The sequence below is a fragment of the Acanthochromis polyacanthus genome, chromosome 19, assembly GCF_021347895.1.
Source record: "Acanthochromis polyacanthus isolate Apoly-LR-REF ecotype Palm Island chromosome 19, KAUST_Apoly_ChrSc, whole genome shotgun sequence".
Taxonomy (NCBI): Eukaryota; Metazoa; Chordata; class Actinopteri; family Pomacentridae; genus Acanthochromis; species Acanthochromis polyacanthus.
In genome coordinates this window covers 457,629-481,612 of record NC_067131.1, presented here as the reverse complement: position 1 = coordinate 481,612, position 23,984 = coordinate 457,629, and the positions used below count along the sequence as shown (strand labels likewise).

Genomic DNA, 23,984 nt, shown 5'->3' with positions numbered 1-23,984 from the left:
TAAAAATTGAAAGAAGTATTCAGGCATTTAAAAAGTAGCAAAGGTCCAAGTAAAACATTAAACATTATTGCATTAAGCATTATTGGATTTATGTGTTCATGTTTAAACTGTGCTGTAGTTTGTAGTCATGGGGATGAATTTTATTCCTTTTTAATCTGTCGGTTTTATCTGATGAATATGTATCATGTCTGCACCATGAAAAGGTGATATAGCTGTTTAATCATTTTAATTTAAAGACATAGAAGTAGAATTAATATGGTAGTATTCAAGTAAAGCAGAAGTACCGGAAAGTTCTATTTAAGTCTAGTTCTTGTCAGTTTGGCTGCTGGTATTTGTAGTTTCCTTTTAAATGTCACTCGTTTCTACTTTTATTGCATCACAAACCAGTCAGCACTACTTTCACTGAGTAGCTGCACAGAGATTTTCAGATTGTTGTCAGTCAGCAGGAAGTCTGTCCTCATTCCTTCAGAGACAACTTCTAAAGTTAAGACAAAAATAAGCTGCGATTTCATGAAGTGTCCTCAGTCAAGATTCTGCTGCTCTCTGCTGGTGACTGCAGATAAAACCACTCTGACTCTTTATTGAAAAAAATCTCATATTTAGTCCGTTTTCTAGATGATTTAGTTTCATTTCTGTGACTGTAAAGTCTGTAATTTCACCAAATCTTCAGCTGTCTTTCCAGTTTTTACAGTATACCTCTTTAAATGTCATTTATTTGGACTCTAAATGTCTTCCAGACGTCCTCTGTGGTAAATGTCGTGGTTTGGATCAGTTACATGTTATGTGAACCACTGACTCGCTCTGAACAGCTTCAGTTACATCAAAGTCCACAAGGTGGCGTCTTTCCATCAGTGATAATGTGAACGGGAGTGGCCTTCACTGAGCTGAAAAACTTAGGAGGACAGAAGATATATTACTTTAGGCTAATTAGAATAAAGAAGATAAAGTGTATTCCACATAAATATGCAAATACACAAATAAAATCCATTTGATCAGTTTAACTTGAGACACTTTAACAGCAGAATCATCCCCACAGACATTTTAGAGAAAACTAAGTGATAAAAACTGGAAATAATGATCATTTTTGTGAACATTTGCTCTGTTGACTACCTCTCTGATTCGTTATGTAGTGAAGAAAATGTCAGAAAAGGCTCGATTTAGCTGCCATGTGCGACAGATTTCCACAAATCTAACTATATTTGATTGAGAACGATGCAACACATTGATGATACTGTCATTATTTCTCCGTGTGTGAAATCCTGTTGTTGAACAAAACAAATTAAGAAATCTCACTAAACATGGTCACCAGATATGAAATAGCAGCCATGAGAACTGTGAGTGAAACACTTCATTATTATCAGTCAAGGGGCTAAAAATGGACCAGTTTAGTCCAGAAGATGATAGAAAACAGTGAAAAATGACCTCCAACAATCATTCAGTGAGTCTAATGCGCATCCTTAGTTCCCTGAGTGTTTGGTCTTTAGAAGGTCAGAAAACATTTTTAAAAAGTTCATTCCAGGTTCCAAGAATCCAAGACAACATCTTTAGGGGGCTTTTTCTCTGAGTCAGTCCAAACTCAGTATAATCGTGTTTATAGGAAAACAGAGAAAAGCAGCTAATCCTCACATTGGAGGAACTGAAACCAAAGAAAAGTCCTCGTTTTATGCTTCGGAAACAGATTTTGATGAAAACTGATGATGATGAGTCCTGTTTTGATCAATTGAGCCTCTAAATGAGTGATTTTAAGAGGCCAGAGTGACAAAATCAGATTATTTATTGAATGGAAGCAACACCAAACACATTCTGTTATAAAACATAAAATAAGTTGGACAAACTGGATTCGCTGAATGTTGGATCTCTATAGCTTAAATTTATCAAATATTAATATTATACACAGATTAACTTCATTTCTGTCTGGTCATACAGGAGACTGATTAAAAACATAAATAAATAAAACAGCAATACGCCCAGAATGTGAGCAACAAACCAATGCAGAGCGTTAATTATGCATCGGGGAGCGGCTCCTGATGAATATGCATCGTTTGAGTTGTTTTAATTCATAATTTAAGGCGGTAATGAGCCGAGGCGACGCGTCTCTAACATTAAAACCTGCCTGACCTTGAAGGGTTGGGAGGCAAAGGTCAGGACGATCACATCTCATTTACACTTCACTACGGCCTGAATAAATATGGCAGACAGAAAGAACAGCAGTGGAGACAGAGGGAGGCTGGTAGAGGACTGGATCTGAGCGCCTTTGTTGGAGCTATGAGAGGACAATGCTCTGCCCCCGCCCTGAATACTCGCCATACCAGCTGACCAGCCATTACTGCTGTCCGTTACAACACACACACACACACACACACACACTCAATCATAAGTTTCAGTCTAAAACTTTGTGCTCCAGCGGTCAGAGGAGTGAAACCAGGTGGAGGGTTAGCAGACAGGAGAGGCTTTAGCGAGGCATGCACAGACACACATGTTGTCTCGTCTCTGTGTGTGTGTGTTTGTGCACATGTGTGTGATTTACAGCAAGTTAAGTTTAGACCCTCGCACCTATCTGTTCCCTCTGCAGTAACGTTTCTCCTTCCAGAGCCACCCAGAGAGAACAAATGCTGCCCTCCTCCCTTCACACCGTCTTATTATTCCAGGATTCCTCAGCAAAAGTCCTCAAAGTGGAGCAGAGAGGGTTAGGGGTTAGAGAAGAAGAAGAAGGATTCAAACCAGCTGCTAGAGTGAAAAACAATGACTGCATTCAGATTTACACTCAATTTTATCAGCAAGAAGCAGCAAATGTCCTGTCAGGATTCATCATTTTCATCAGTGAGGATGTTTATTTTAGTGTTTACTGCTCTATAAAAGGCATCATATCTTCAATTAGGTTAATTAGTAGGCAGCAATTTGGTCAATTAGTGAATTTGACGGAGCAAAATAAACCATCAGCCTTCAAATATGGGGATTTGCTGCTTTTTAAAGCATTTATAATTGAAAATAATCCTGAGATTGAATTCATTAATTAAACTGTACAGTTCATATGCAGGTTAAATGTGCTTATATTCTGATTTATATTCTCATTTTTTCATCTGTCAGCTGCAGTTTCTTTCTTTATTTAAGTTTACATCTAAAAAACATATAATAAGCTGATAGAATGGATTGTTTTACATCAAACCAACTCTTAACCTGTGATCTCTGAGAACAAAACAATCCATCGTCACGTTTCTCATCTTTGATTTCCTTTCAAGGATCATTAAAATATTTCTGATTCTGATCCTGAATTCATCTAAACAGTCTATAGGAGCCACAAAAACATAAAATGCAGTTAAATTGGTGTTTCTCAGCAGATTTCTAGAGTACTGAAGGAAAATTGGAGAGCTCTGGTGAAGTTACAGAGTAGAGCTGTGCAAACATTTCATGTTTCATCGCTATTATGTCTCCATCAGAGCCCCTGTTTGTGAAATTACAAAGAATTTCTGGATAAAAGTTGGTCAGTCGGTTAGATTTTTGTCTTTTCTGCAACATCAGTCATCTCACGGCCTCTTAGATTGAATGAATTTTTTTACACAGATTAAAGATGAAATAACGGCAAATTTAGTCGCTCATCAGTCATAAGGAGCATTTACAGCAGAACTTTTTTTTAAATTTTTGATCTTTTAGGACTAATTTACTGATGTTCATGTTAATGTATGTTTCCTTTTTTAAGTAACTAAAGAGACTGCCTTTAATTGGTTGGTTATATTTGATAAAGTCTGGTTTAAACTGCAAATACTTTTTTTATTCTGCACTTTTCCCCATTTTTTACTCTATCTTTACAGAATAAATGATGTTATATTTAAAAGTCATTCATCAGTCATGGAGGAATTTACAGCGGAAAAAAAACTTTTATTTTTGATATTTTATGACTGATTTAATATTTTTTTGTGTTCTACTGCAACCAGCTCCCTAAATGTACTAATTTTCTTATAAAAATTCAAGATTTCAGAGGGGCTGCTGAGGCTACGTGCACGAGCCGCCCCTCCCCTCCCTGATAGCGGCGACGCGCTGCGCAGTCCCGCCGCCCACTCGTGCCGCCGTACAGTAATCATATGATAGCAGATACCGACACACCGGGAGGATCAGCGAGGACCGGAGGACGGTTGATGGTGGAGCCGTAGAAGAAGAAGTAGGCGGAAAAACAGAACGTCAAAGTGCAAAAAAAACCACAAAAAAACAACTGAAGTGAAGCCAGAAGCGAAGCTGCCCCCGAAGAGGAACTTTTCCAAACTCCGGAGACAGAGAGTTCAGGGGGGACCGACCGACAGAGGACTGGTTGACCGACGGACAGGCGCCTCACCCCGGCTACAGAGTTCACTTTGATCCGCTAGCAGCGGCCGGTGGAACCCCTCCCTGGGAACGTCGGGAGGTTTTTTATTTTGTGGCTAATTTAAAATTAAAAAGCCACCGTGTGAGTTTCACCAGCACTCGCTAGGTCACTTTTTAAAATCACGTCAAACTGCAGCCATGGTTGGGGAGACCGAGGTGAAGGAGAGACCCAAGTCCAACCCGGACTACCTGATGCAGCTGATGAACGACAGGAAGGTCATGAGCTCTCTGCCCAACTTCAGCGGCATCTTCACGCATCTGGAGAGGCTGCTGGATGAAGGTAAATCTGGAGGTGGTTCATCCATCCACATGCACGTTTTCCTCATTTAAAATCTGATGAATTCACTCCACTGAATGCAAAAACTGAATGCTCATGAAGTGTGAAACCTGCTGCTAAAACCAACTCCACTTTAATCCTCGTACATGCTTAAATGCGGTTGAATCGTGGGTGTAAATCTGTCATTGTGTCATTTCTTCACTCAGTCATCGGAAACAAACACACAGTTGTTCATCCTCCAGTGATCTAATGCTGCCCATCCCTGAAATAACAACGGATAAAATATGTGATCTGCTGCTCACAGCCCAGAGATTTCATTCACATTCAGATTCACAAAACTTTGTTTGTCCCCAGGGGGCAAGTAAAACATGGCTCCATCCGTGCACTTGTTGATACCGTGCACAGCGCTGTGTTTAGATGTTCATCCTCCATTAAAGCCTGTGGTTGAAGTTCATGTCTGTGATGAGACCAGCAGGACCTCCACAGGCCCATCTACCATCTCTGGTTCATGCTGGGAGTGACAGCTGAGCATGTCCGCCCCAACGTGCACGTGATGATGTGACACCCACTGTTAGCATGAAAGGCATTGTACCAGCCCGGCTGGGTCTCCTGGTCTGGTCTAAATACAAGTAAATAGAACTGAATATACCTAAATACAACTAAAGATAATCAGATATAACTCAGCACATGTAAATATAGATATAAGTAAATATAACTAAATCTGATTAAATAGCAGCTCCATGACAGGCTGATGGTTCTGATCAGGTCCACAGATCCTCTCTTCTCCTCTTGTTCTTCTTTCACTTCTCGTTTCTCCTCCGGCTGCTTTTGACTTGAGTGTGACGACGGCCGTGCACATTCGTTAGTTTGTGTTTTAGTGGTCAGTTTGTGGAGGTTATTAGAATATGTTATTAGAGGGTTTTTGTCTCCGTAGGTTGGTGTTATCGTCGTCTCCGTAGCCGAGGCTGTAATTCTAGAGTCCTACTGTAGTTATTATGGTCAGACTTATCGCTGCTGAGGTCACAGGATATTTACACCTCAAGGCAGTAATTCTGTGTGTGTGTGTGTGTGTGTGTGTGTGTGTGTGTGTGTGTGTGTGTGTGTGTGTGTGTGTGTGTGTGTGTGTGTGTGTGTGTGTGTGTGTGTGTGTGTGTGTGTGTGTGCAGTAGTCAGTTATTACTGTGGCAGTGTGTCATTACAAAGGCATCAGAGCAGCGTTGGTCATTGAGACACCACAAACAAACACAGTCTGGTTTAATCATGATGCCTCTGAACCAAACTTCTGACCCTTTAAACTGATTTTCATGCTGAAATCTAATTTTTTATTACTCCTGGTGAATCTATTTGTAGAAGCTCAGCTCAGCTCTGACAACTATTTGTGAGCTTTTTGTGATTTTTAAAGCAGAAATTTAAAATGGATCTGGCTGCATCTTGTCTAACGTGTGGATTATCTGTTTGTCAGATTTTAAACTGAACATCTCTGGGTTTTGATCTGATTTGTAGACACAAATAAGAAGCCTGAAAAGATGTTTTTCACAAGTAATCGAGAGAATAGTCTGCAGATTAATAGGAACAGCTGTGTTACTTTCTAAGAAGTTCAACGCTTTTTCTGCGTACTTGTTAAATAACTGTCTTCAACTAGAGCTTCATAAACACCGCCGATAGATCCGGTGACTGTGACCCCAACTTTTTACTCTCATTATTCCAGGGTGAAGGAGGAGTGGTGTCACTGGTGAAGAAAATAAAATAGAAGAATAGATAGATGAGCCTGATGGAAAACATTCAGTGGTTAGATTCTACAGAGTGATGCAGAATGCCTGAAACTGTCTGTCTCTCTGTCTGTCTGTCTGTCTGTCTGTCTGTCTGTCTGTCTGTCTGTCTGTCTGTCTCTCTGTCTCTCTGTCTCTCTGTCTGTCTGTCTGTCTGTCTGTCTGTCTGTCTGTCTCTCTGTCTCTCTGTCTGTCTCTCTGTCTCTCTGTCTGTCTCTCTGTCTGTCTGTCTGTCTGTCTGTCTGTCTGTCTGTCTGTCTGTCTGTCTCTCTGTCTCTCTCTCTGTCTGTCTGTCTGTCTGTCTGTCTGTCTGTCTGTCTGTCTGTCTGTCTCTCTGTCTGTCTCTCTGTCTCTCTGTCTGTCTGTCTGTCTGTCTCTCTCTCTGTCTGTCTGTCTCTCTGTCTCTCTCTCTGTCTGTCTGTCTGTCTGTCTCTCTGTCTGTCTGTCTGTCTGTCTGTCTGTCTGTCTGTCTGTCTGTCTGTCTGTCTCTCTGTCTCTCTGTCTGTCTCTCTGTCTCTCTCTCTGTCTGTCTGTCTTTCTTTCTTTCTTTCTGTCTCACTCAGAGCTTCCTTAGTTTTGCTGTTCGTCCTGAAGACAGAAATGTGAAACTTTCTGTCCCCCGCTGATGTTTTCATCGTCGTCTTTCGGTTCATTTTGCTCGACTCACCTCTTTGTTTCTTTCCTCTTGTTTCCTCAGAAATCGGCCGGGTACGTAAAGACATGTACAACGACACGCTGAACGGCGGCATGTTCAACGGCCGGGACATGGAGGAGCTTCCTGAGGCCGTCGGCCCCGTGGCTCAGCTGCAGGAGAAGCTCTATGTTCCCGTCAAAGAGTACCCAGATGTGAGTGGATATATCAGCGACCTTTAGCCTTTCAGAAGAGCGTCTGTTTGCTCTTCACTGTTTATCTCTTCTCAGTTACAGAAGAACTGCCAGAAAGTCAGGGCGCCTCTTAATCACGGGGTCATTTGCATTTTATCTGAAAGCTGATTTCATTCTGAGATCATCTTTGCTCACAGCCTGTGATGTAACCTGGACTTAAAATAGATCAATAATGAACCACGGGTCAGTTTTCCCAATATTTTGTGTTTAAATTCACATTATTTACTAAAAAAAGGGGCAATATTCAGGTGCAAATTCTTCCACAGTGACACGGTTTTCAGCCTCAGGTTTACACCATAAATAGTTATAAGAGCTGAAGAAGCTGGATTACGTTTTCTCCCCAAATTTAAAGACAAGTGGACTGCAGTGAAGAGACTTTACCATCCAGCACATCCCTGCTCGTGCCAAGTACAGCTAAGCACTTCAATATGAGTTGGGTTGATCCAGATTGAACGGCTCACATGATTTTCTCCGTGCATCAGCTCGCCAATTACCAAATACAATGACAGGCTGTCCTCACTCACATGACAGGAGAACTAACAGGGCACACACACATCGGAAAACGGTTGAGATCAAGGTTAAATTTAGAGAGAGCAGCTCCTTTATCTGGGTTTGAGAGTCGAGGCTGTCCTAGAGGTCGGAATGTGTCGCAGCTGAAGCGAAGACGAGGGCAAAGTCAGAGGAAACTGGAGTGGACGAATAACGGAGGAAGCGGCTGGACAATGGTTAGGACAGCAGAGAGACAAGAGGAATAGTGGCAGAAGAAAGCACAGAGAGGCAGCTGTCTAGTTAATCACTCAGTCTTAGTGACAGATAAGGTTAAGAGAACGTCGCCGTCCTGTCATGCCACCAGCTCCACATAATGAGCTATTTCTGTCTCAGGAACACAAACACATCACAGATGCACAAACCTCAAAGACACACTCACTCACACCTCATACAAATGCTGACACGTTGTAGAAACACACTGGGCCTGTGATGATGTTGGGTTTTGGTTCTGTTTTCCTTTTAATCAGTGTATTTTGCTCTTTTGTGTAGTTTAACTTTGTGGGGAGGATCCTGGGCCCTCGCGGACTGACGGCCAAACAACTGGAGGCAGAAACTGGCTGTAAGATTATGGTGCGAGGAAAGGGCTCCATGAGGGACAAGAAGAAGGTAAACACACCACTGGAGAACCACTGGAACACAGGAGATCCATGCTTGTTTCATCAGCTCAGTACACATTCACTTCTGGATCTGAGGTACATACAGCCAAGCTGAAGATAATGACTGGAGATGGTTAGATGGTGTGGTCCGAAGGTTCAAGCTCTCTGTCCTTTATACTTCTTGCTTTTTGTAAAGACTAAAGATAGGACAAGTTTTTAGTTGTTGACAGAGAAGCTGTAGAGGTTCTGGTAGGCTGACTGGATTGTCTTAAACTTACAATGTGCCATCAAAAGGTTTAGAGAAAGCAAAAATCGTACCTTAAAGTAGTGACCTGGTGCAGCATCACTCTGCTCCCAGTGCTCCTGCCACACTTTTAAAGTTCCCTGGATGTCCCGTTATGTATCGTAACTGCAACCCTCCAACTTGGATTTCATTTTGAGGAAGAGGGAGATGTTGCAGGGAGCTAGGGATATAGATAGAGCTGTAGTTAGGGATAGGGATAGAGCTATAGATAGCGATAGGGTTAGGGGTAGTAGGGTTAAGTGTTACGTTGGGTTTGGGTTGGGGTTAGGGTGGGAGCGTCGATTGTTCTTCACGTTTTTCTAATGAGCTTAAAGCACCGAGCTGCAATCGAGCCACATTTCAGGTCGTTTGTTCTTCCTCAGGTATCTAAAGACTTTACAGTAAAACAGAATTCCAGGTTCACGACCCTGTTAATGTCAGAGAGAATGAGGAGAAAGCTTTTGGTGACAGTGCTGAACTGATGCAGCTTCATCCAGCTTGGTGTGGAGGTTGTGGACTTCATGATCCTCGACATGAAGCTCATAACAGGCTGTTGACTGAGATCCTTTGACACAGTTCTGCTTCTACAGATGTGTTGGTACAACGCTGCTCAGCAGGATCTGAACTTCCTGATTGCACTTGGCTCTCCTTCCAGCCTTTTGCTGAGCTAAGCTAGCCTCTGGCTACACGTGACTTCCCATTTTTTGGACAGACGTGACGAGGGCACCGATCTTTTCATCTATTTCTGTTTGAAAAGCTTTGCACAGATTTCCTTTAGTTGTTTTTTTTCACTTGTTCTACCAGCTACTGTAAGCAGCCAAGATCAGCTTTGGCAGGTTGTTAACTGTCATGTTTGTAGCATTACTGCTCAGCAAACAGAAAAACTGACAGAAATAACAGAAAACACAATGCTGAAACGGTTTGAGAGGACTTTGGCACCTCTGACATGAATGGAATCTAATATTTGCCTGTAAGCTGAGAAAGACACATTCAGTGATTTTAAAGTAACGATGATTACTAATTAATTCCTATTTAACAGTGATGAAGAGAAGCTGCTGTTTGTAGAAATGTGCAAAACAGTCCTTCAGACACCAAAAACACTTTAAAGTCCAAATCTAACAGAAGCAAGACATGGAAAAAACAGACCAAAAGAACCACGTTACAGAAAACAAACCAACAGCTCTAATGTCTCCCACAGATGGAGGTTTATTTATGTGCAGGAGTTTAGCCTCCAAACATTTGAGAGTAAAGCTGCAGCAATTACTGGAATGGACAGAAATTATAAATAGAATTTACTCACGGTTACATTTACAGAAGCTGGAGATATCTACCTTTTATGCTTCTTTTTCTTATATGCAGCAGCTTCTATTTATATACCAAACCTGCACATAAATACACACAGAACTGCACCTTGTATGTACATTTTTGTATAATTTCAATAAATGTGCAGCATCAATTCCAGTCCTGTTTTTATAGTGATCCCAGTAACCCAGCGGCTTTCTTTACTCTAACCTGTCACTCGATTATTTATGATTTTTTTAAACATATTTGCACATTTCTTACTGTCCTAGAAGTGCTACTGCCTGCTTGTGTGAATGCACTGATGTGATCCCTGCTCATTTTCTTTGCATACTGTGTGATGACAATCATGGAATTCAGTTTTAATCTGTAATTTGCAGCTATTTTGATGACTTTTAGTAACATTTGCTGAAGCATAAAACTAAAAAGAATGATGTAGGATTATCTATCTATCTATCTATCTATCTATCTATCTATCTATCTATCTATCTATCTATCTATCTATCTATCTATCTATCTATCTATCTATCTATCTATCTATCTATCTATCTATCTATCTATCTATAATAAGTTTCTACCCAGTGTTTCTTTCCTGTCCTGGAGTTCTGTCCATCTGTCCATGTGTCCATCTGTCCATGTGTCCTCCCTTCCTCTCCCCTGGTGTCTGCTGTTGGACGGAGTTGTCTCCAGCTTTCCAAACGGCAGGTGGAGCAAGTCCAGCATTCCTCCCCCTCCACCTCTCTCTCTCTCTCCAGAACATTCCCTACCGCTCACGCCCTCAGAGACGGAGGGGAATGAAAACAGAGACTCAGTGGGAGGCAGCAGGGGAGAGAGAAACATGTTGACTTTTAGTGTTCTTCAAAACGATACATCTCACTTGACAAAACAGCCACGGAGGATCCCAGAATGCCACAGAGATAGAAGGATTCTCAGTTTCTCCTTTAACTGGGCCTGAAACTTCACTATTACTTTCATTAATTTCAGATTGTTTCTGTATCTGGCAGTGGATGCCCTAAAATATGAACAGGAAGCAGTGAAGCTGTACTTGGAGACATGGTTTTTGGGAACACTCGCTTCCTTGTCTAGAGTGAAATCAGAAAGGTGATGCTGTAAGATAAGCGTGAAGCTATAGTTGAAGAGGGTTTGCTTAGCTTCACATAAAGACCAGAAGTAGGGAAACAGCTTGCCTGGCTCCAAAGTTTTCTTCAAATAATCCTCCTTAAAACCACAATTCATCGTTTAAACATGAGTTTTTTGCACAGACGTGTTAATTAGTGAGCTTTAAACATTCTTGTTGGTGGATTTTGTTACTCTGTGACTGAGCCAGACTTGCTGTTTCCTCTTGCTTCCAGTCTCAGTAATCATGATGTAATGGTAATCCATCGGTTAGCATCTCCTGAACTCGGATACCAGTGAAGCATCCATTTGTTTTCCAAACAATGTGCAGCTGCTTAATGCACAGCTGTGCTTCCAGCTGTCAGCAGCGACGGCGCTAACATGCCGATAAATAGGAGGTAATGTTCCTTATTATCGTCATCTTACTTTGCTCTGCTCAGAACTCGCAGTTCAGCTGAAAGTAATCATCCTAACTCAAAGTTTTTGACAAAGTGAAGTTTTGACCTGATAAAGTTCTGGATCCCACTGTTAGTCTGGAGGTAAACGGGAACGTCAGAGCCAAATTCCACGAAAATCCAATTAAAGCTCAACTAAAAAATGTCTAAAAGTGGAAAAGAGTTCCGGGAAGCTAAACAAAATGTAATGAAAACCCGTTCAGACGTTCCTGAAGTATTTGAGTCAAGGTCAAACTGGTGGACTGACCGACCAAACCACCAACAGACGCTGCTGTTAGCACAGTCGATCAGTTGATTTGTCTCCAAATATTTCAATTCTTGATTAATATGCAGTCATTTTTTGATTGAAAAAAAGTCACATGTTGCTGATTCCAACTTTTCTGGTTTCTTTCCTTCTCACTTAACTGAATATCTTTGGGATGTAGACATTCAGGGACATAATCTTTCACCATTTTCCGACATTAAATAGACAAAACAACTGATCAACTAGTCAAGAAAACAATCGATGGAATGATTTACAATATCAAAAAAAAAATAAAAATGCAGAATTGAGCTTTAGAGTAAAGTCCATTTTGTGGTTTTTAAACAATCATGGACAACATGCGGTTTGCCATACATTGACATTAATTTTCTCTAAAATTTTACAGTAAAATCAGGTGATATTGTGCAGGTGGTAGCTGGGATGACCCCTGACAAGGCCACCGTGAGAGATCTTTGTCACCGCCTCAGGATTTGGAGATATTGAAAGTCAACATCTGAATAACAGCATGTATTTGCAGCGGACGTCTCTCAGCCTGGCTGCTCAGCGCCTGTGATAACATTACCGTAATACGCGGAATAGCCGCGCAACGCCCAGAGTGCGGGCGGCTCACTTGACCGCAGTTAAACGGAGTGCTTCCTCCGACAGAAGCAGATCGCCGTAGAGTGAGGAGGATGACGCCCAGTTTCACTACTAAAGGTTCCTACTACTAGCTTAACCCTATAATTCTTGAATCATTAAGTAATTGACAGAAAATTCTATATTTTTTCGAGTTAAAGTTTAAAATCCCGTAAAATGCATGGAAAAACGTGTAGCGAAAGTGACGTACTTTGCGCACATGTGCAGTACAAATCAGGTTTCCGGGACGGATCGGGTAGTGACAGTAGCATCTGGCTCCAAAATTGAAGCCCACCCAGAAGTGTCAAAAACTTGCAATATCACGCGAGGGTTGGCTCCAAAAAGCTTTTTCTCCATAGACCCCAATTCATTTTTGGTAAAAATAAAATTTGATAGACTGATGTTCTACAGCTCAGGATTTTTTTCCCGTTAGTTTTCATGGTCAAAATGAGAGATCGGGTGGCCGATCTTAAAATAAATCATTACTGAATTTTAAATAAATCGTTAAAGTTGGTGGAGCCAGGGGGCGTGGCTATACTTGATTGACAGTCCCATTGACTGGTCCTGCCCCTAGTTGCTCTCCGGTCCAGCCTGTTTGACGCTTTTTACGTCACTGGCTCCAAAAAATCCAAAACGGCGACCAGGAAGTAGCAAAATCCGGGCTTCATTTTCTCGGTGTTGAAACCAACGGGTGACGTCACGGTTAGTTCACGCCTGCTCACAACTCCATTTATATTGGTTATAGTTTTCTCATTCTATGAGCGGGACCCGCATATTTCTCTTTTTTTTCGTGGAAATGTGAGATTCTTGTGGGAATTATGCGCTGTTTTGCAGGGATTATGCGGCCTTTTGGGAAATTGACCCCCGCATAATCAGCGGCATTTTGGTGATTAATGCGGGAATTCATGCGATCGTATAATCACGTTTTTCTGGAGGGTCTAGTTACACTAGCAGCATCAACAGCTACTTCAAGTGCCAAGGCGAAAGATACACTGAAAGAGAAGGAAATGGCTGCAAGAAAAGCCCACCAGCAGAAGTTGAAAAGGAAGGCTGTCCAGAGACTTGCACAGCTTGCTGCAAAGAGAAGAAAATTGGCGAAATAGGAGTGTTGCAGTGAACTGACTTGTATATAGTGTACATAGCAGTATAGAACTCTTATAGATTTGTGAAGTATTTTGAACTGAAGATAGTGAGAAAAGACTGAAGAACATGTAAGTTAACTTTTCATTTAATTTGCTGACTTAAACAAGTCCAGTGTATGTTTTCTTTTTCCCTACATTTTTTTCAAGTTTAAAAAGATCCCCTTTATCACAATGCAAGCTCAGAGGTCTTTTCCGCATGCGCGCGCGCACACACACACACACACACACACATATATACTGTATGTATATATTTATATATTAGAGGAATTTTTAGCTGAGAAGTTAGGCAAAGTATATATGTTCATTTGGACAGAATTCATTCAAAGTGAGAATTAAACTCTTTTCTCTAGTTGAAGAACATGTAAGTGAACTTTTCATTAAATTTGCTGACTTAAACAAGTCTAGTATTTTTATGTTTGAACATTTTTTTCGGTCTAACTGGCTTCTATTTTTTATCTCTCAGCTTCAGAGCCCCCCCCGTCAAGTCAATAGTTTTCAGCTGAAATCAGAATTTCCTGTTGCCATGCATGTACTAAAACAGGCAGCAGTTAATGCTCGGTGAGCTGTCGAACCCATTTTATGACCAGTTAGAAATTAGAACGGCGTCCACTGATTATTCCTGAGGTTTGTTAGCTAACCCTAACCCTAAAGCATGTCTGACGGAACTTCTTCAGTTCCAACTCGTTTTAAGGATGAATTATAAATGTGTGGATGATGACGAATCTCCTTGAATAGCGTCTTCTCAGAACAAGCATTTGTGTCGTTTTCCTAGCGAATGTATGGTCTACCTGCTTGCAGTGCATTGAGTTTACTTCCAGCAGACTCGGGCAAAACAACAACATTTACAACACATGAACACGCAGACGCTAAAAGTATGAATTATCCTTTAGCGATGCTAATGCTGACTGGTTTACTGCTGCTTGTTCCCGGATAGACTCTCTTCAGATTGCTTTGTTTATCTGATGAACTTAACACAACTTTCAAAGAATGGGAGAAGAAAGAACACAACTATCTGTAGCAGAAAGTTTCCCAAAGCACAAAAACAAATGACACTTGTTTGTAGCTATTTTCTACATGAACGATCAGCAGCACTGTCACTATTTGGTAGTTTTAATGACTCATTGGACAATTACTTACTCATTCATACTGCGAATAATTTAACATCTGATGATAAACTATTTAGATATTTCTGCAGTCGTTTAGATAATCTGACAGAGAAAGAAAGAGGGGAGCAGTGATAGAAACAGGAAGCATCAGTGCAGCGAACCTAAATGCAACAAAATCTGCTGTAACCAGCTGAAGAACATCATGGTTGTTTCACGAGTTCGACACGCCGCCGAAGCTGCATTGGACGACCTTGAGCCTGAGTGTGTGTGTGTGTGTGTGTGTGTGTGTGTGTGTGTGTGTGTGTGTGTGTGTGTGTGTGTGTGTGTGTGTGTGTGTGTGTGTGTGTGTGTGTGTGTGTGTGTGTGTGTGTGTGTGTGTGTGTGTGTGTGTGTGTGTGTGTGTGTGTGTGTGTGTGTGTGTGTGTGTGTGTGTGTGTGTGTGTGTGTGTGTGTGTGTTTGTCTGTAGCTTGAGAGCGATCCAAATAGCTGAGCCAAACAAGAAGAAAAGTGAAATCCTGTTCCTTCTGTGAGCTGCATTCAAACTGAGCTTTCTAAATGTTTGTGTGCTTCAGGAGGAGATGAACCGAGGGAAGCCCAACTGGGAGCACCTCAGCGAGGATCTTCACGTCCTCATCACGGTGGAGGACACACACAACCGCGCCAAGATCAAACTCCAGCGGGCCATCAACGAGGTCAAGAAACTTCTGGTGCCCGCTGTGAGTATCGGTCCGAATCCTCAGAATCTGATTTCCTGGACGGGAAACTGTGAGACTGGATGAGAGTTCAGTCTGTTGGTATGCATGGAGGGGGAAGGGGATTGTCAGCCCAGAAAGTGTGTGTGTTTGTGTCTTTTCTGTGTCTGTGTGTGTATGTGTAAGGGGTTAGGGTAATTAGGGAACACGCATAAAGGGGTTTCCATGGTAACCTCGGGTTGTTTGAAAGGCTGAGGGAATGAATGGAGAGCCTGTTCACTCGTTCTCGCCACTCCATCACTCCTTTCACTCGTTCACAACTCACTTCATTCCCAACTACTGGCTACAGTATTCTTTCTTCTCCCTGTTTTTTTTTGTCCACACAAGAGAACATTTTGATTGCACTCCTCAACATTTCTCACATTCTCCACCTACAGCCCCCCACAGACACACAGTAACCCTACACAGACCTGCACACACGTGACGACAAGTCGGAAACACACTGCAGCGTCTCACACACACACACACACACACACACACACACACACACACACACACACACACACACACACACACACACACACACACACACACACACTCTTTAAATGATCCCGTTGGTGACATGACGACAAAGGCCCATATTTTTGCTCTTTACTTTTTTGTCATTATTTACAACAATAGACAGATGTAAAGGAGCAGCGGGGGGTTGTTCTGTTGCAGCGATCAGCCGCCACTTCCTGTCCAGTCCCACCGTGGTACGAGTCAACTCTCTGCATTAATGGATGGAAGGACGGTGTGTCAGGAGCTGAACACCGTTTAGTCTAAGTTTGTGTGGAGGGTGAAGGTAATGATCTGTGTTAGTTTAACCCGGCTGACCTTCTTCTCAGAACGTAAATCAGTCGAGCTTTTCACCAAGCTGTAACCGGAGCTAAGAAGTTAGCGACTTGGACTCCCAGTCTTCCTCATGTGGTGGGTTCAAGGTCCGCTCAGCTCCGTTACAGACCATGTTCTGTGTGCCAACAAGACGATCTTTTTCCCTGGAGAAAACATGCAAATTGAATCGTAATGAGTTCAGCCTACTGTAACATTTGTTGACTTTCTGACCAGGGGCTCACAGAAGTTCATTCATTTTGCTGGTGGCTGGCTAGACGGCAGAAAGCTGATTGTGCTGCTCTGCTTGGTGTGTAGGCTGAGGGAGAAGACAACCTGAAGAAAATGCAGCTGATGGAGCTGGCCATTCTCAACGGGACGTACAGAGACGCCAATGTGAAGACGCGTAAGGCTGAGCTCATAGCTAACATGGAGGAGGGTTGGTGGGTGACAGGAGTCCACTGTATGTAGAACAATGCCTCTGTTTCTGCTGTTAAAGAGACTGTTTGTCCTCTCCTTCCCTGTCCTTTGTATGTGCGCTTTGTGTGCGCTCGCGTGTGGGTGTGTGCACACTTGCGTTATTGTATGTTTGTGTGCTGCAGCAACCGCCGCCTTCCCTCTAGCGACTCCTCAGGCGCCTCGGATCATCACCGGCCCAACGCCCGTCCTGCCCCCTACCCTGCGTAACCCCGCCCCCGTCACCACGCCCACCATCATGCCCCTGATCCGTCAGATCCAGAGCTCCACCCTCGTGCCGGGAGCCAATCCGCATCCGGCTCTGGTGCAGCAAGGGCCCGAATCCGGGATCATCTACACGCCCTACGAGTATCCCTACACACTCACGCCCTCCATACTGGAATACCCGATCGACTCGACCGGAGTTTTAGGTACATAGAGACAGAAGTTCATCACTCTCATACCTGGTCAATGGATGTATTATGAGAACTGGATACCGGACTCCATGGAAGTCGCTCATCAAACAAACACCTCAAAAAATGTGTTTCTGTTTCTAGGCCCATAAATTACACATCACACACAAATGGCATTCTTTGACTAAACAGTAAATGTAAAAGGACTAAAAAAATTCTAATACTAAGAGTCAAATTGTCGACAGTGGAAGATTATAGCTTAATTTATGCACTGGTTTTGGCCAAAACCTGACTTTTGACAGAAACAAGGCACATTATTGGAAAATTTAAAAACTGTGCTAATTTGACTGCGTGCCATTTATTCAGTTTGTGATAATTCCACCCAGAAAACCAACCGTACGGAGGTTAGTGTGGTTTTATTCAGTTCAGCTTCTAACTAAACTTCACCAGAAACTTCAGAATGTCTTGGTCCCCTCTATAGCCGCTCTTGTTTATCCTCTTTGTAGGATGTGTAGCAGGTTTCTTAAAACTTTAAAGTTGAATGTTTAGCTCCCCTTTACTGACATATTTACATTGATTTTCTCTACAGACTGAACCAACCTCGTATTCATTGGGCTGAATTTTATCTCTTGATCTTTTCATTTGATTTTTATGCCTTTGTAATTGACAGACTTGGCAAAAAAGGCAGTGTGCAGTAGGTACATAGAAGCACACACACCATTCATTTACAGCATAATTTAATATTGCACAGTAAAATCTGATAGAGTAAAAGACAGAAAACCAGTCCAGAGAGGAGTCAGTAGTCTCGTTCCCGTGATGTCTTAAAGTATCCCATCATAAAAAGTCAACAGAAACAGTGACATTTTAAAAAATCTTTTCAAATTTGCTCGCTTAAGGCAGAGAAGAGTTATTGCGTTTTGTGGGCGATGGAGACACCATTCCTGAATATATTCTGACATAATTAGCGTTTAACTCAGCTGATTCCAGACAGCAGGAAACGTGGCCAATAGCAGCTGACATGAAGGAATAATTACAACTTACATCACGGAAATGATTTGTGAGGACCTCTCTTAGTTTTTATTTTATTTTATTTCTTTCTTCTACTGGTTTTGTGTTTTATTACAGCCATACTTAACTAAAACGCCACTTCAGAATAGGTTACTGACTCCAAAACAGTTCACGGAAACAAGATAAATTTCTGTTTTTTTGCAACATTTCAAGGTTCGTTTGACAGTTAAACTGAAAAAAATCTCTACAAAATGATCTGGTACAATTATCCTGGCTAAACCCAACCTAAAGCCCAAACAGCCCGACTGTAACAAAAGCAGATTTTTTTTCGTATTTTCTGGTCAGGACCGGCCTGTTCACCACTGGGGACGTTGGCTGCCGTATCCAGCTCTTGTAATACATCCTCAGTATAAACTGATGCATGCTGAAGCTCATTGCTGGGCTAACAGTCCCTTCTCCCTGTGTTTTTGCAGGTATGGCTTTCCCAACCAAAGGCTAAGCGATAGCAACCCTTCTAGCACACGGACTGGCTTGCAGAGACCCCCCTCACTTACTGTCCCACAGAGCAAACACTCAGAGTTTGTTCTACTTTAGGATGACAGATTCCTCCAGTCATTCTGTAGTCAAGAGTCCATTCCTGTTCGTTTTTCCTCTTTTATTAGCAGACTAGTGTTGTGGTGTGACAGCTGTTTAACTTTTTTTAATAGTTTGGCTTCCGCTTGTAATTTTTTAACACATTTTAGTGAACCCGTAGATATTTTAGAGCTGCTGTTTGTGGTTTAACATGTTAAAGCTTATTTTGATCACAGAGCTATAGAGTGACTTTGCTTACAGCTGATGTTGGATCTACTAGTGAAGCTTAGTGAGAAATTAGTGGTTTGGATTAATATTAATAATATTCTGATCTCCATAATCAGAAGACCGCAAAACAACAAAAGTTCTGTCTCTTAGAAGCGAGATGTTTTTTTTCTTTTCTTTTTTTTTTTTTTTACTTATTTTCACCCTCAGCCTTGAACACTTTGTAAATTCCTGGTTTTCACTGATGTTGGTGCCATGGGTGGATGTCTGATGTCTTTCTGATGAGTAACCTTCTGTGTTCTGTTTTGGCGAATGTCAATGGCTGTTAGCAGGTGCCATGACCGCTAAGGTACGACGCCACGACAAGAGAATCCATCCTTACCAAAGGGTAGTGACCACAGACAGAGGTTAGTTAGCTCACCAGCCACTTTATGTGTGTGTGTGTGTGTGTGTGTGTGCGCGCGCGTGTGTGTGTGCGTGTGTGTGCGCATGCAGACCAATGGACCAATTTCAGTTTACATGTTTCTGTAATACGGCATGCCTAAAAAAAGAAGAAGAAATAACTGTATGAGACGGAAAGGTCACTGGTGTTTAATGTGAAACAGTATTTGTTGCAGTGAAAGTGAAATAAGTGAGCAGATTGGGAGGAACCATGTCAGGGTGACGCTGCAGCGGTTATCTTTGCTCGCCTGTTAACTTAAAGTGGACGGCTGGCAGGCCGGACCCTCTCAGTTAGAATGGATCGCTCCGTTCATGTGACTCGGTCCTTGTGACTCTGGATTTGAGAGAAGGACTCCAAATCCGGACTTCTTGTTGTTGTTTATCTCTTCGGTACTCAGTACTCCTCCTCAATACAAAGTCTGTGGGAACTTTTATTTATACCCAGCTTCATTCCACTAGATTTCCACAGATATTTTTTTATTATAATGACTAAATCCTGTGTTTTGCCCATTTGCTACATGACACTTAAAACAACAGTGATTGTCTTTTTCTAAAGGTCATTCAGTTCATTATGATCTTTAGTTTTTACTACTAAAACACAGCGTGATAACTACTGAAGTCTGTGTTACGAGCTCTTTTGTATGAAATACTGTTGTTTGTGGTCTTATCAGTCGCCCACTGGACTTTATCTTTGGGGCTGTTTACATCTTTCATTATTTCCTAGCCAGAGTGGTGCTGTTACCATGTATTTAGCTGCAAAATAAATTTGTATATAGGGATTTTAAGGATTTAAGTGCTTATATGAAGCTTATGGAACAAGATCGCTTGGAAATACTTGTAGTTGTTTTTTTTGTTTTTTTAGTTTGTAAATTTTTATTTTTGTTTTTATGGTATGCTTTTTATAGATGAAGTGTCTCCATGTAAACTTTATTCAAAGTGTGTAGCTACTACTGTTTTAGTCACCGTGAAAGGTGGCAATGAAGGCAGTGTTTTGCTCTGTGTATTTAAGATGAGGTGACCTTCTCGATCCACAGGCCTCGTGACTGTTTTATGCAATAGAAATGGACTAGCTAGCTACAATATATGTGTGTGTGAGCGGTGGTGCTCTTGTTGTACACAATGGACAAAAAACACTAAAAGGCAATAAAGATGACTATTGAAACAAATCTCTAAAGAAAACCAAAGCCTCAAAATTCTTGTAGTTAGTCTGTCTATTGTTAAATTGTTTCTCAAGTCCTTCTAAAATCACCATCTCTTAACCTCTCATCGCTGTCTCTTACGGTGCCTCTTTGCTTACCTGTAGTCTCTTGGTGCTCTTCTAATACTCCATAGCAAATCAATCAAACCATAATCAATAATCAGTTAATCACAACTGTTGTTCATCCAGATTTGCTGACCAGGGGCTCACAGAACACAATAGCGAGCCACAGTCTTTCTGAGGCCCAAACACTTCTTCTTTGGACATAAAGGTCACTCTCTCACCCACATGAAACCATGCTGTCTCCCTGTCTGCCCATGGTTTCTGTCTGTCTGTGCTAGACGTAGCCCAGCTAGCATGAGTAGTGTCACTATAGCAGCAAGTCGCACGGCAGGAGGGGTTTCTGTTCAAACCCAGCACCTCCATGAGCACACGTGAGCATTGCTAACCGGCCATTCCTTACGTCAACACCCGTGCGGTGGTTGATGTAAGTGCTTGTGGATGGTTATGCCGGGCTCATGGAGGTGTGTTGTTCAGCTCTTCTGTGATTCTCCTCCCGCTGTGCGACTGCAGTAGATCTGCCTTGTTGTCATCCCAACGCAACTAGCTGACACTAATCTCTCTTCTATCTTTTTTCTTTTTATGTCCCCTTTTATGTGCCCTTTTTGTTTCCTTTCCACGTCTGTCCGTCTCTGTCCGTCTAACTCTAGCTGCCACGGCAACTAACCCATGACCCCTTGACCTTCTGACCTTTCCGCCCACTGATGACCCACCCATCTCTGCCCGCTGGCGTGCTCATTGGCCCACGGCCCCGCCACTCCCCCAGCTCAGCCAACCAGAGACCAGAACATTGGGAACAACCCCCGGCTGCTTCTGTCTAACCAACCAACCAGACGACAGCGAACGTGGGAATAAAGCTCAGGACCCGCCCATCTCTGAGTCCTAATCCAAACTTTACCAAACGTGCCTTCCTTTTCCAAAAGTCCAAAGCCAGTCACTGAGAATCGTCTCTCAAACATCTCAAAATTACAACAGCTGCAGAACCAGTAGACTTTCTTACTGGAGAAGGGCCCCGAACTGGTGAGCCAAATGTTCCGTCTGAGCCGCCACGCCCTCAGTCCATGCAATAATAATAATAGTACTCTAACTGATAATGATAGTGGTACTCATCCAGCACACAAACCCTCCATAGACACTAAACTGACAGAGATATGCTTATATTTTGACGTGTTTTTCCTCAGCGGGCACCTCTCTTGTCTTATTAATTCCCTGATAACATTTATAATTGGTGTTCATACATTAACTTTTGAAACGTGCTTCCAAAGATGTGTTGGAAACGTCACTCGTACCTTTAAACATGAAAGCCGTGAAGCGACAGGTGCTCGGCGAGGAAACAAAAAAAACCTGGAATCCAAAGTATCTCTGAGTGTTTGTTGACAGGTAAACGGTCCAGATTCGCACAGAAAGAAGGATGCACTTTTTATGTGGAAATCTGGACTCTTACACAACAATGCCTTTGCCTTTTTCACACTACACTATTGTACGAGCCTGAACAACAGTGCCTTTATTTACGGAGAGCGACGGAACAGTGTTACACCTAAATCTTTTTACTACAACATGGCGGCTTTGCGCTTGAAATTGTCATCATTTGACTGCGGGCGACGTGTCGCAGCCTGAATATCTACATTTTTACATCCATAAACTCTTCTCAATTCAGATTTCAGTGCCAAAAGAAAAGTGGCTCATGCAGTATGGATGAAGTGTTTCTGTGAGGTTTGGACCTCTAAAGAACAGTGTTCTATTATTTCATTTTGTTGTTTGTTTGGTTGATTGTGCTGCTGGAGATGGAGTCGTCCATATATTTTTGCATGTGTTATCTGCTGTGGTACAGTTTTTACACACACAGAAACAAACAAAAACCAAGTGATGCCTTGAGATAAAAAAAAGAAAATTATGCAGTTGTAACACCTGTAATGAGTTTATAATGTATTTTTATATTCTATTTTGTACGTGAAAATAACATTAAATGACCTTTTCAGACGAGAACATTATGCCTTATTACGGAGAATAATGTGGTAAATATCCTTTACGTGGAGGTGTTGTGCAGCTCTTATTCTCAATGTCCTGATAGAACTGGAGTCTCTGATGTTCTCTGTTTTAACTCCAGCCTTTTGCTTGCCTCCTGTGCCTTTTGTATTCTATTAGTGATGATTAACAGTGTAGGACATTAATCTGACTAACTGGTACCACTTCTGTGATTATTAACCACTTTACTGGGATCTGTCTCTGCTTTGGATTCCTTTTAAAAAATAATATATGTGAGTCAAAAAAAATTAAGAAAGATATGTGTTGAACAGAATACTTTAAAAGATCATTGTATTCTGAGCAGGAATAACTCTTTGTAAACTATTAAACTCATAGTTGTGAAACTAACAAACTTTGTTGCTTTTTCTCTGTAGCACTTAATTATGCAAATCAGCTTCCTTTCTGCATACTAATCACCAAACACTCCTTCGATACAGGAGAGGGAGGAAGAGAAGGAAAAAAAGAAAGCCAGAGCGGATACTTCAGACTAAATGCAGGGAAAAGGCCACAACGTGTTTTCCACACTTCTCCTTTTCTCCGTGTTCTTTCTCTTGTTCTCTGTCTTCCTCCTGTTTAAGCGGACACTGCACACATCCATGTGTAACAGGAGAGAAGAAAACACCCGACTCACCATGGTTTCTCACAGGCATGCACATTATAACAGGAAAAAAGAAACAGAGGGGGAGTTTCAGGTTGGGAGATGGCCGGGGAATTGAAGGGAAATTGATTGTGTAAGCTCGCCCTCAAACATCTGCAGAGTAAATATTACGCAGGATCACAGTTTGTCCCTGAAGTCTGGAAAAAAATGACCAAAAAAAAGAGCAGTGCTAATAATGTGTTTTAACAATTGGAGAATTAGACGTGTTAAAAGTAAAGCTCCCATTTGAAAGAAGTTTCACCCACAGAAAAATAAAAAGGGTTGTGTGGTGAATGCAGCAGTGGGTGGTTATTCGTCCTCTCCCTGCCCTTCCTGCTTTCATTGTGGAGTCGGGGGGTGATATTGAACTTCAGGCTTGGAGTTGAGCCCTGTTCTGCAACCCCAACCCCCTGATCACAGGGAGAGAAAAGCACAAAATGTGACCGCCGCTGACAATCCTCTGGACAGGAAGGAGCAGAGTGAAGCCCCGAGTGGAGATAGCAAAAAAAAAAAAAAGGGAATATAAAAGAGCAGAGCTGGGTGGGGGTGCACGCATGGGTGTGTTGCTCTTGTTTTCGTTTTTCCTGTTTTCAGTCAAGTTTTTTTCTTTTTTCGAGGTCTGGTATGAAACACTCTTAAAGCATCTGGTAATGTATTCTGCAGTCAGCTCTAACC

The 23,984-nt window shown here is 42.0% G+C and overlaps 1 protein-coding gene across 5 annotated transcripts; it reads left to right on the top strand.

Moving 5' to 3' along the window:
* The first annotated feature begins 4,046 nt into the window (after positions 1-4,046).
* Positions 4,047-22,633, top strand: qki2 (QKI, KH domain containing, RNA binding 2). 5 transcript variants are annotated; one of them, XM_022206282.2, is made up of 9 exons: positions 4,047-4,636; positions 7,100-7,248; positions 8,326-8,442; positions 15,284-15,427; positions 16,592-16,679; positions 16,876-17,160; positions 18,600-18,623; positions 19,281-19,355; positions 21,298-22,633. In XM_022206282.2, the coding sequence occupies exons 1-9, from the start codon at positions 4,495-4,497 to the stop codon at positions 21,318-21,320; spliced, it is 1,047 nt and encodes a 348-aa protein (XP_022061974.1). In that variant the 5' UTR covers positions 4,047-4,494; the 3' UTR covers positions 21,321-22,633. The 5 variants fall into 5 exon arrangements, with proteins under 5 accessions (XP_022061974.1, XP_022061973.1, XP_022061976.1 ...); XM_022206281.2 differs by having other exon boundaries at positions 19,278-19,355; XM_022206284.2 differs by lacking the exon at positions 18,600-18,623.
* The last annotated feature ends 1,351 nt before the right edge of the window (positions 22,634-23,984 follow it).

Bases quoted from the DNA above. Each gene is read 5' to 3' on its own strand.
- qki2 (XM_022206281.2), top strand. From the start codon at position 4,495: ATGGTTGGGGAGACCGAGGTGAAGGAGAGACCCAAGTCCAACCCGGAC. The intron at 18,624-19,277 runs GTATGGCTTTCC...AATGGCTGTTAG, and splicing joins TTCTCCCTGTGTTTTTGCAG to CAGGTGCCATGACCGCTAAG. The intron at 19,356-21,297 runs GTTAGTTAGCTC...GTCTAACTCTAG, and splicing joins GGTAGTGACCACAGACAGAG to CTGCCACGGCAACTAACCCA.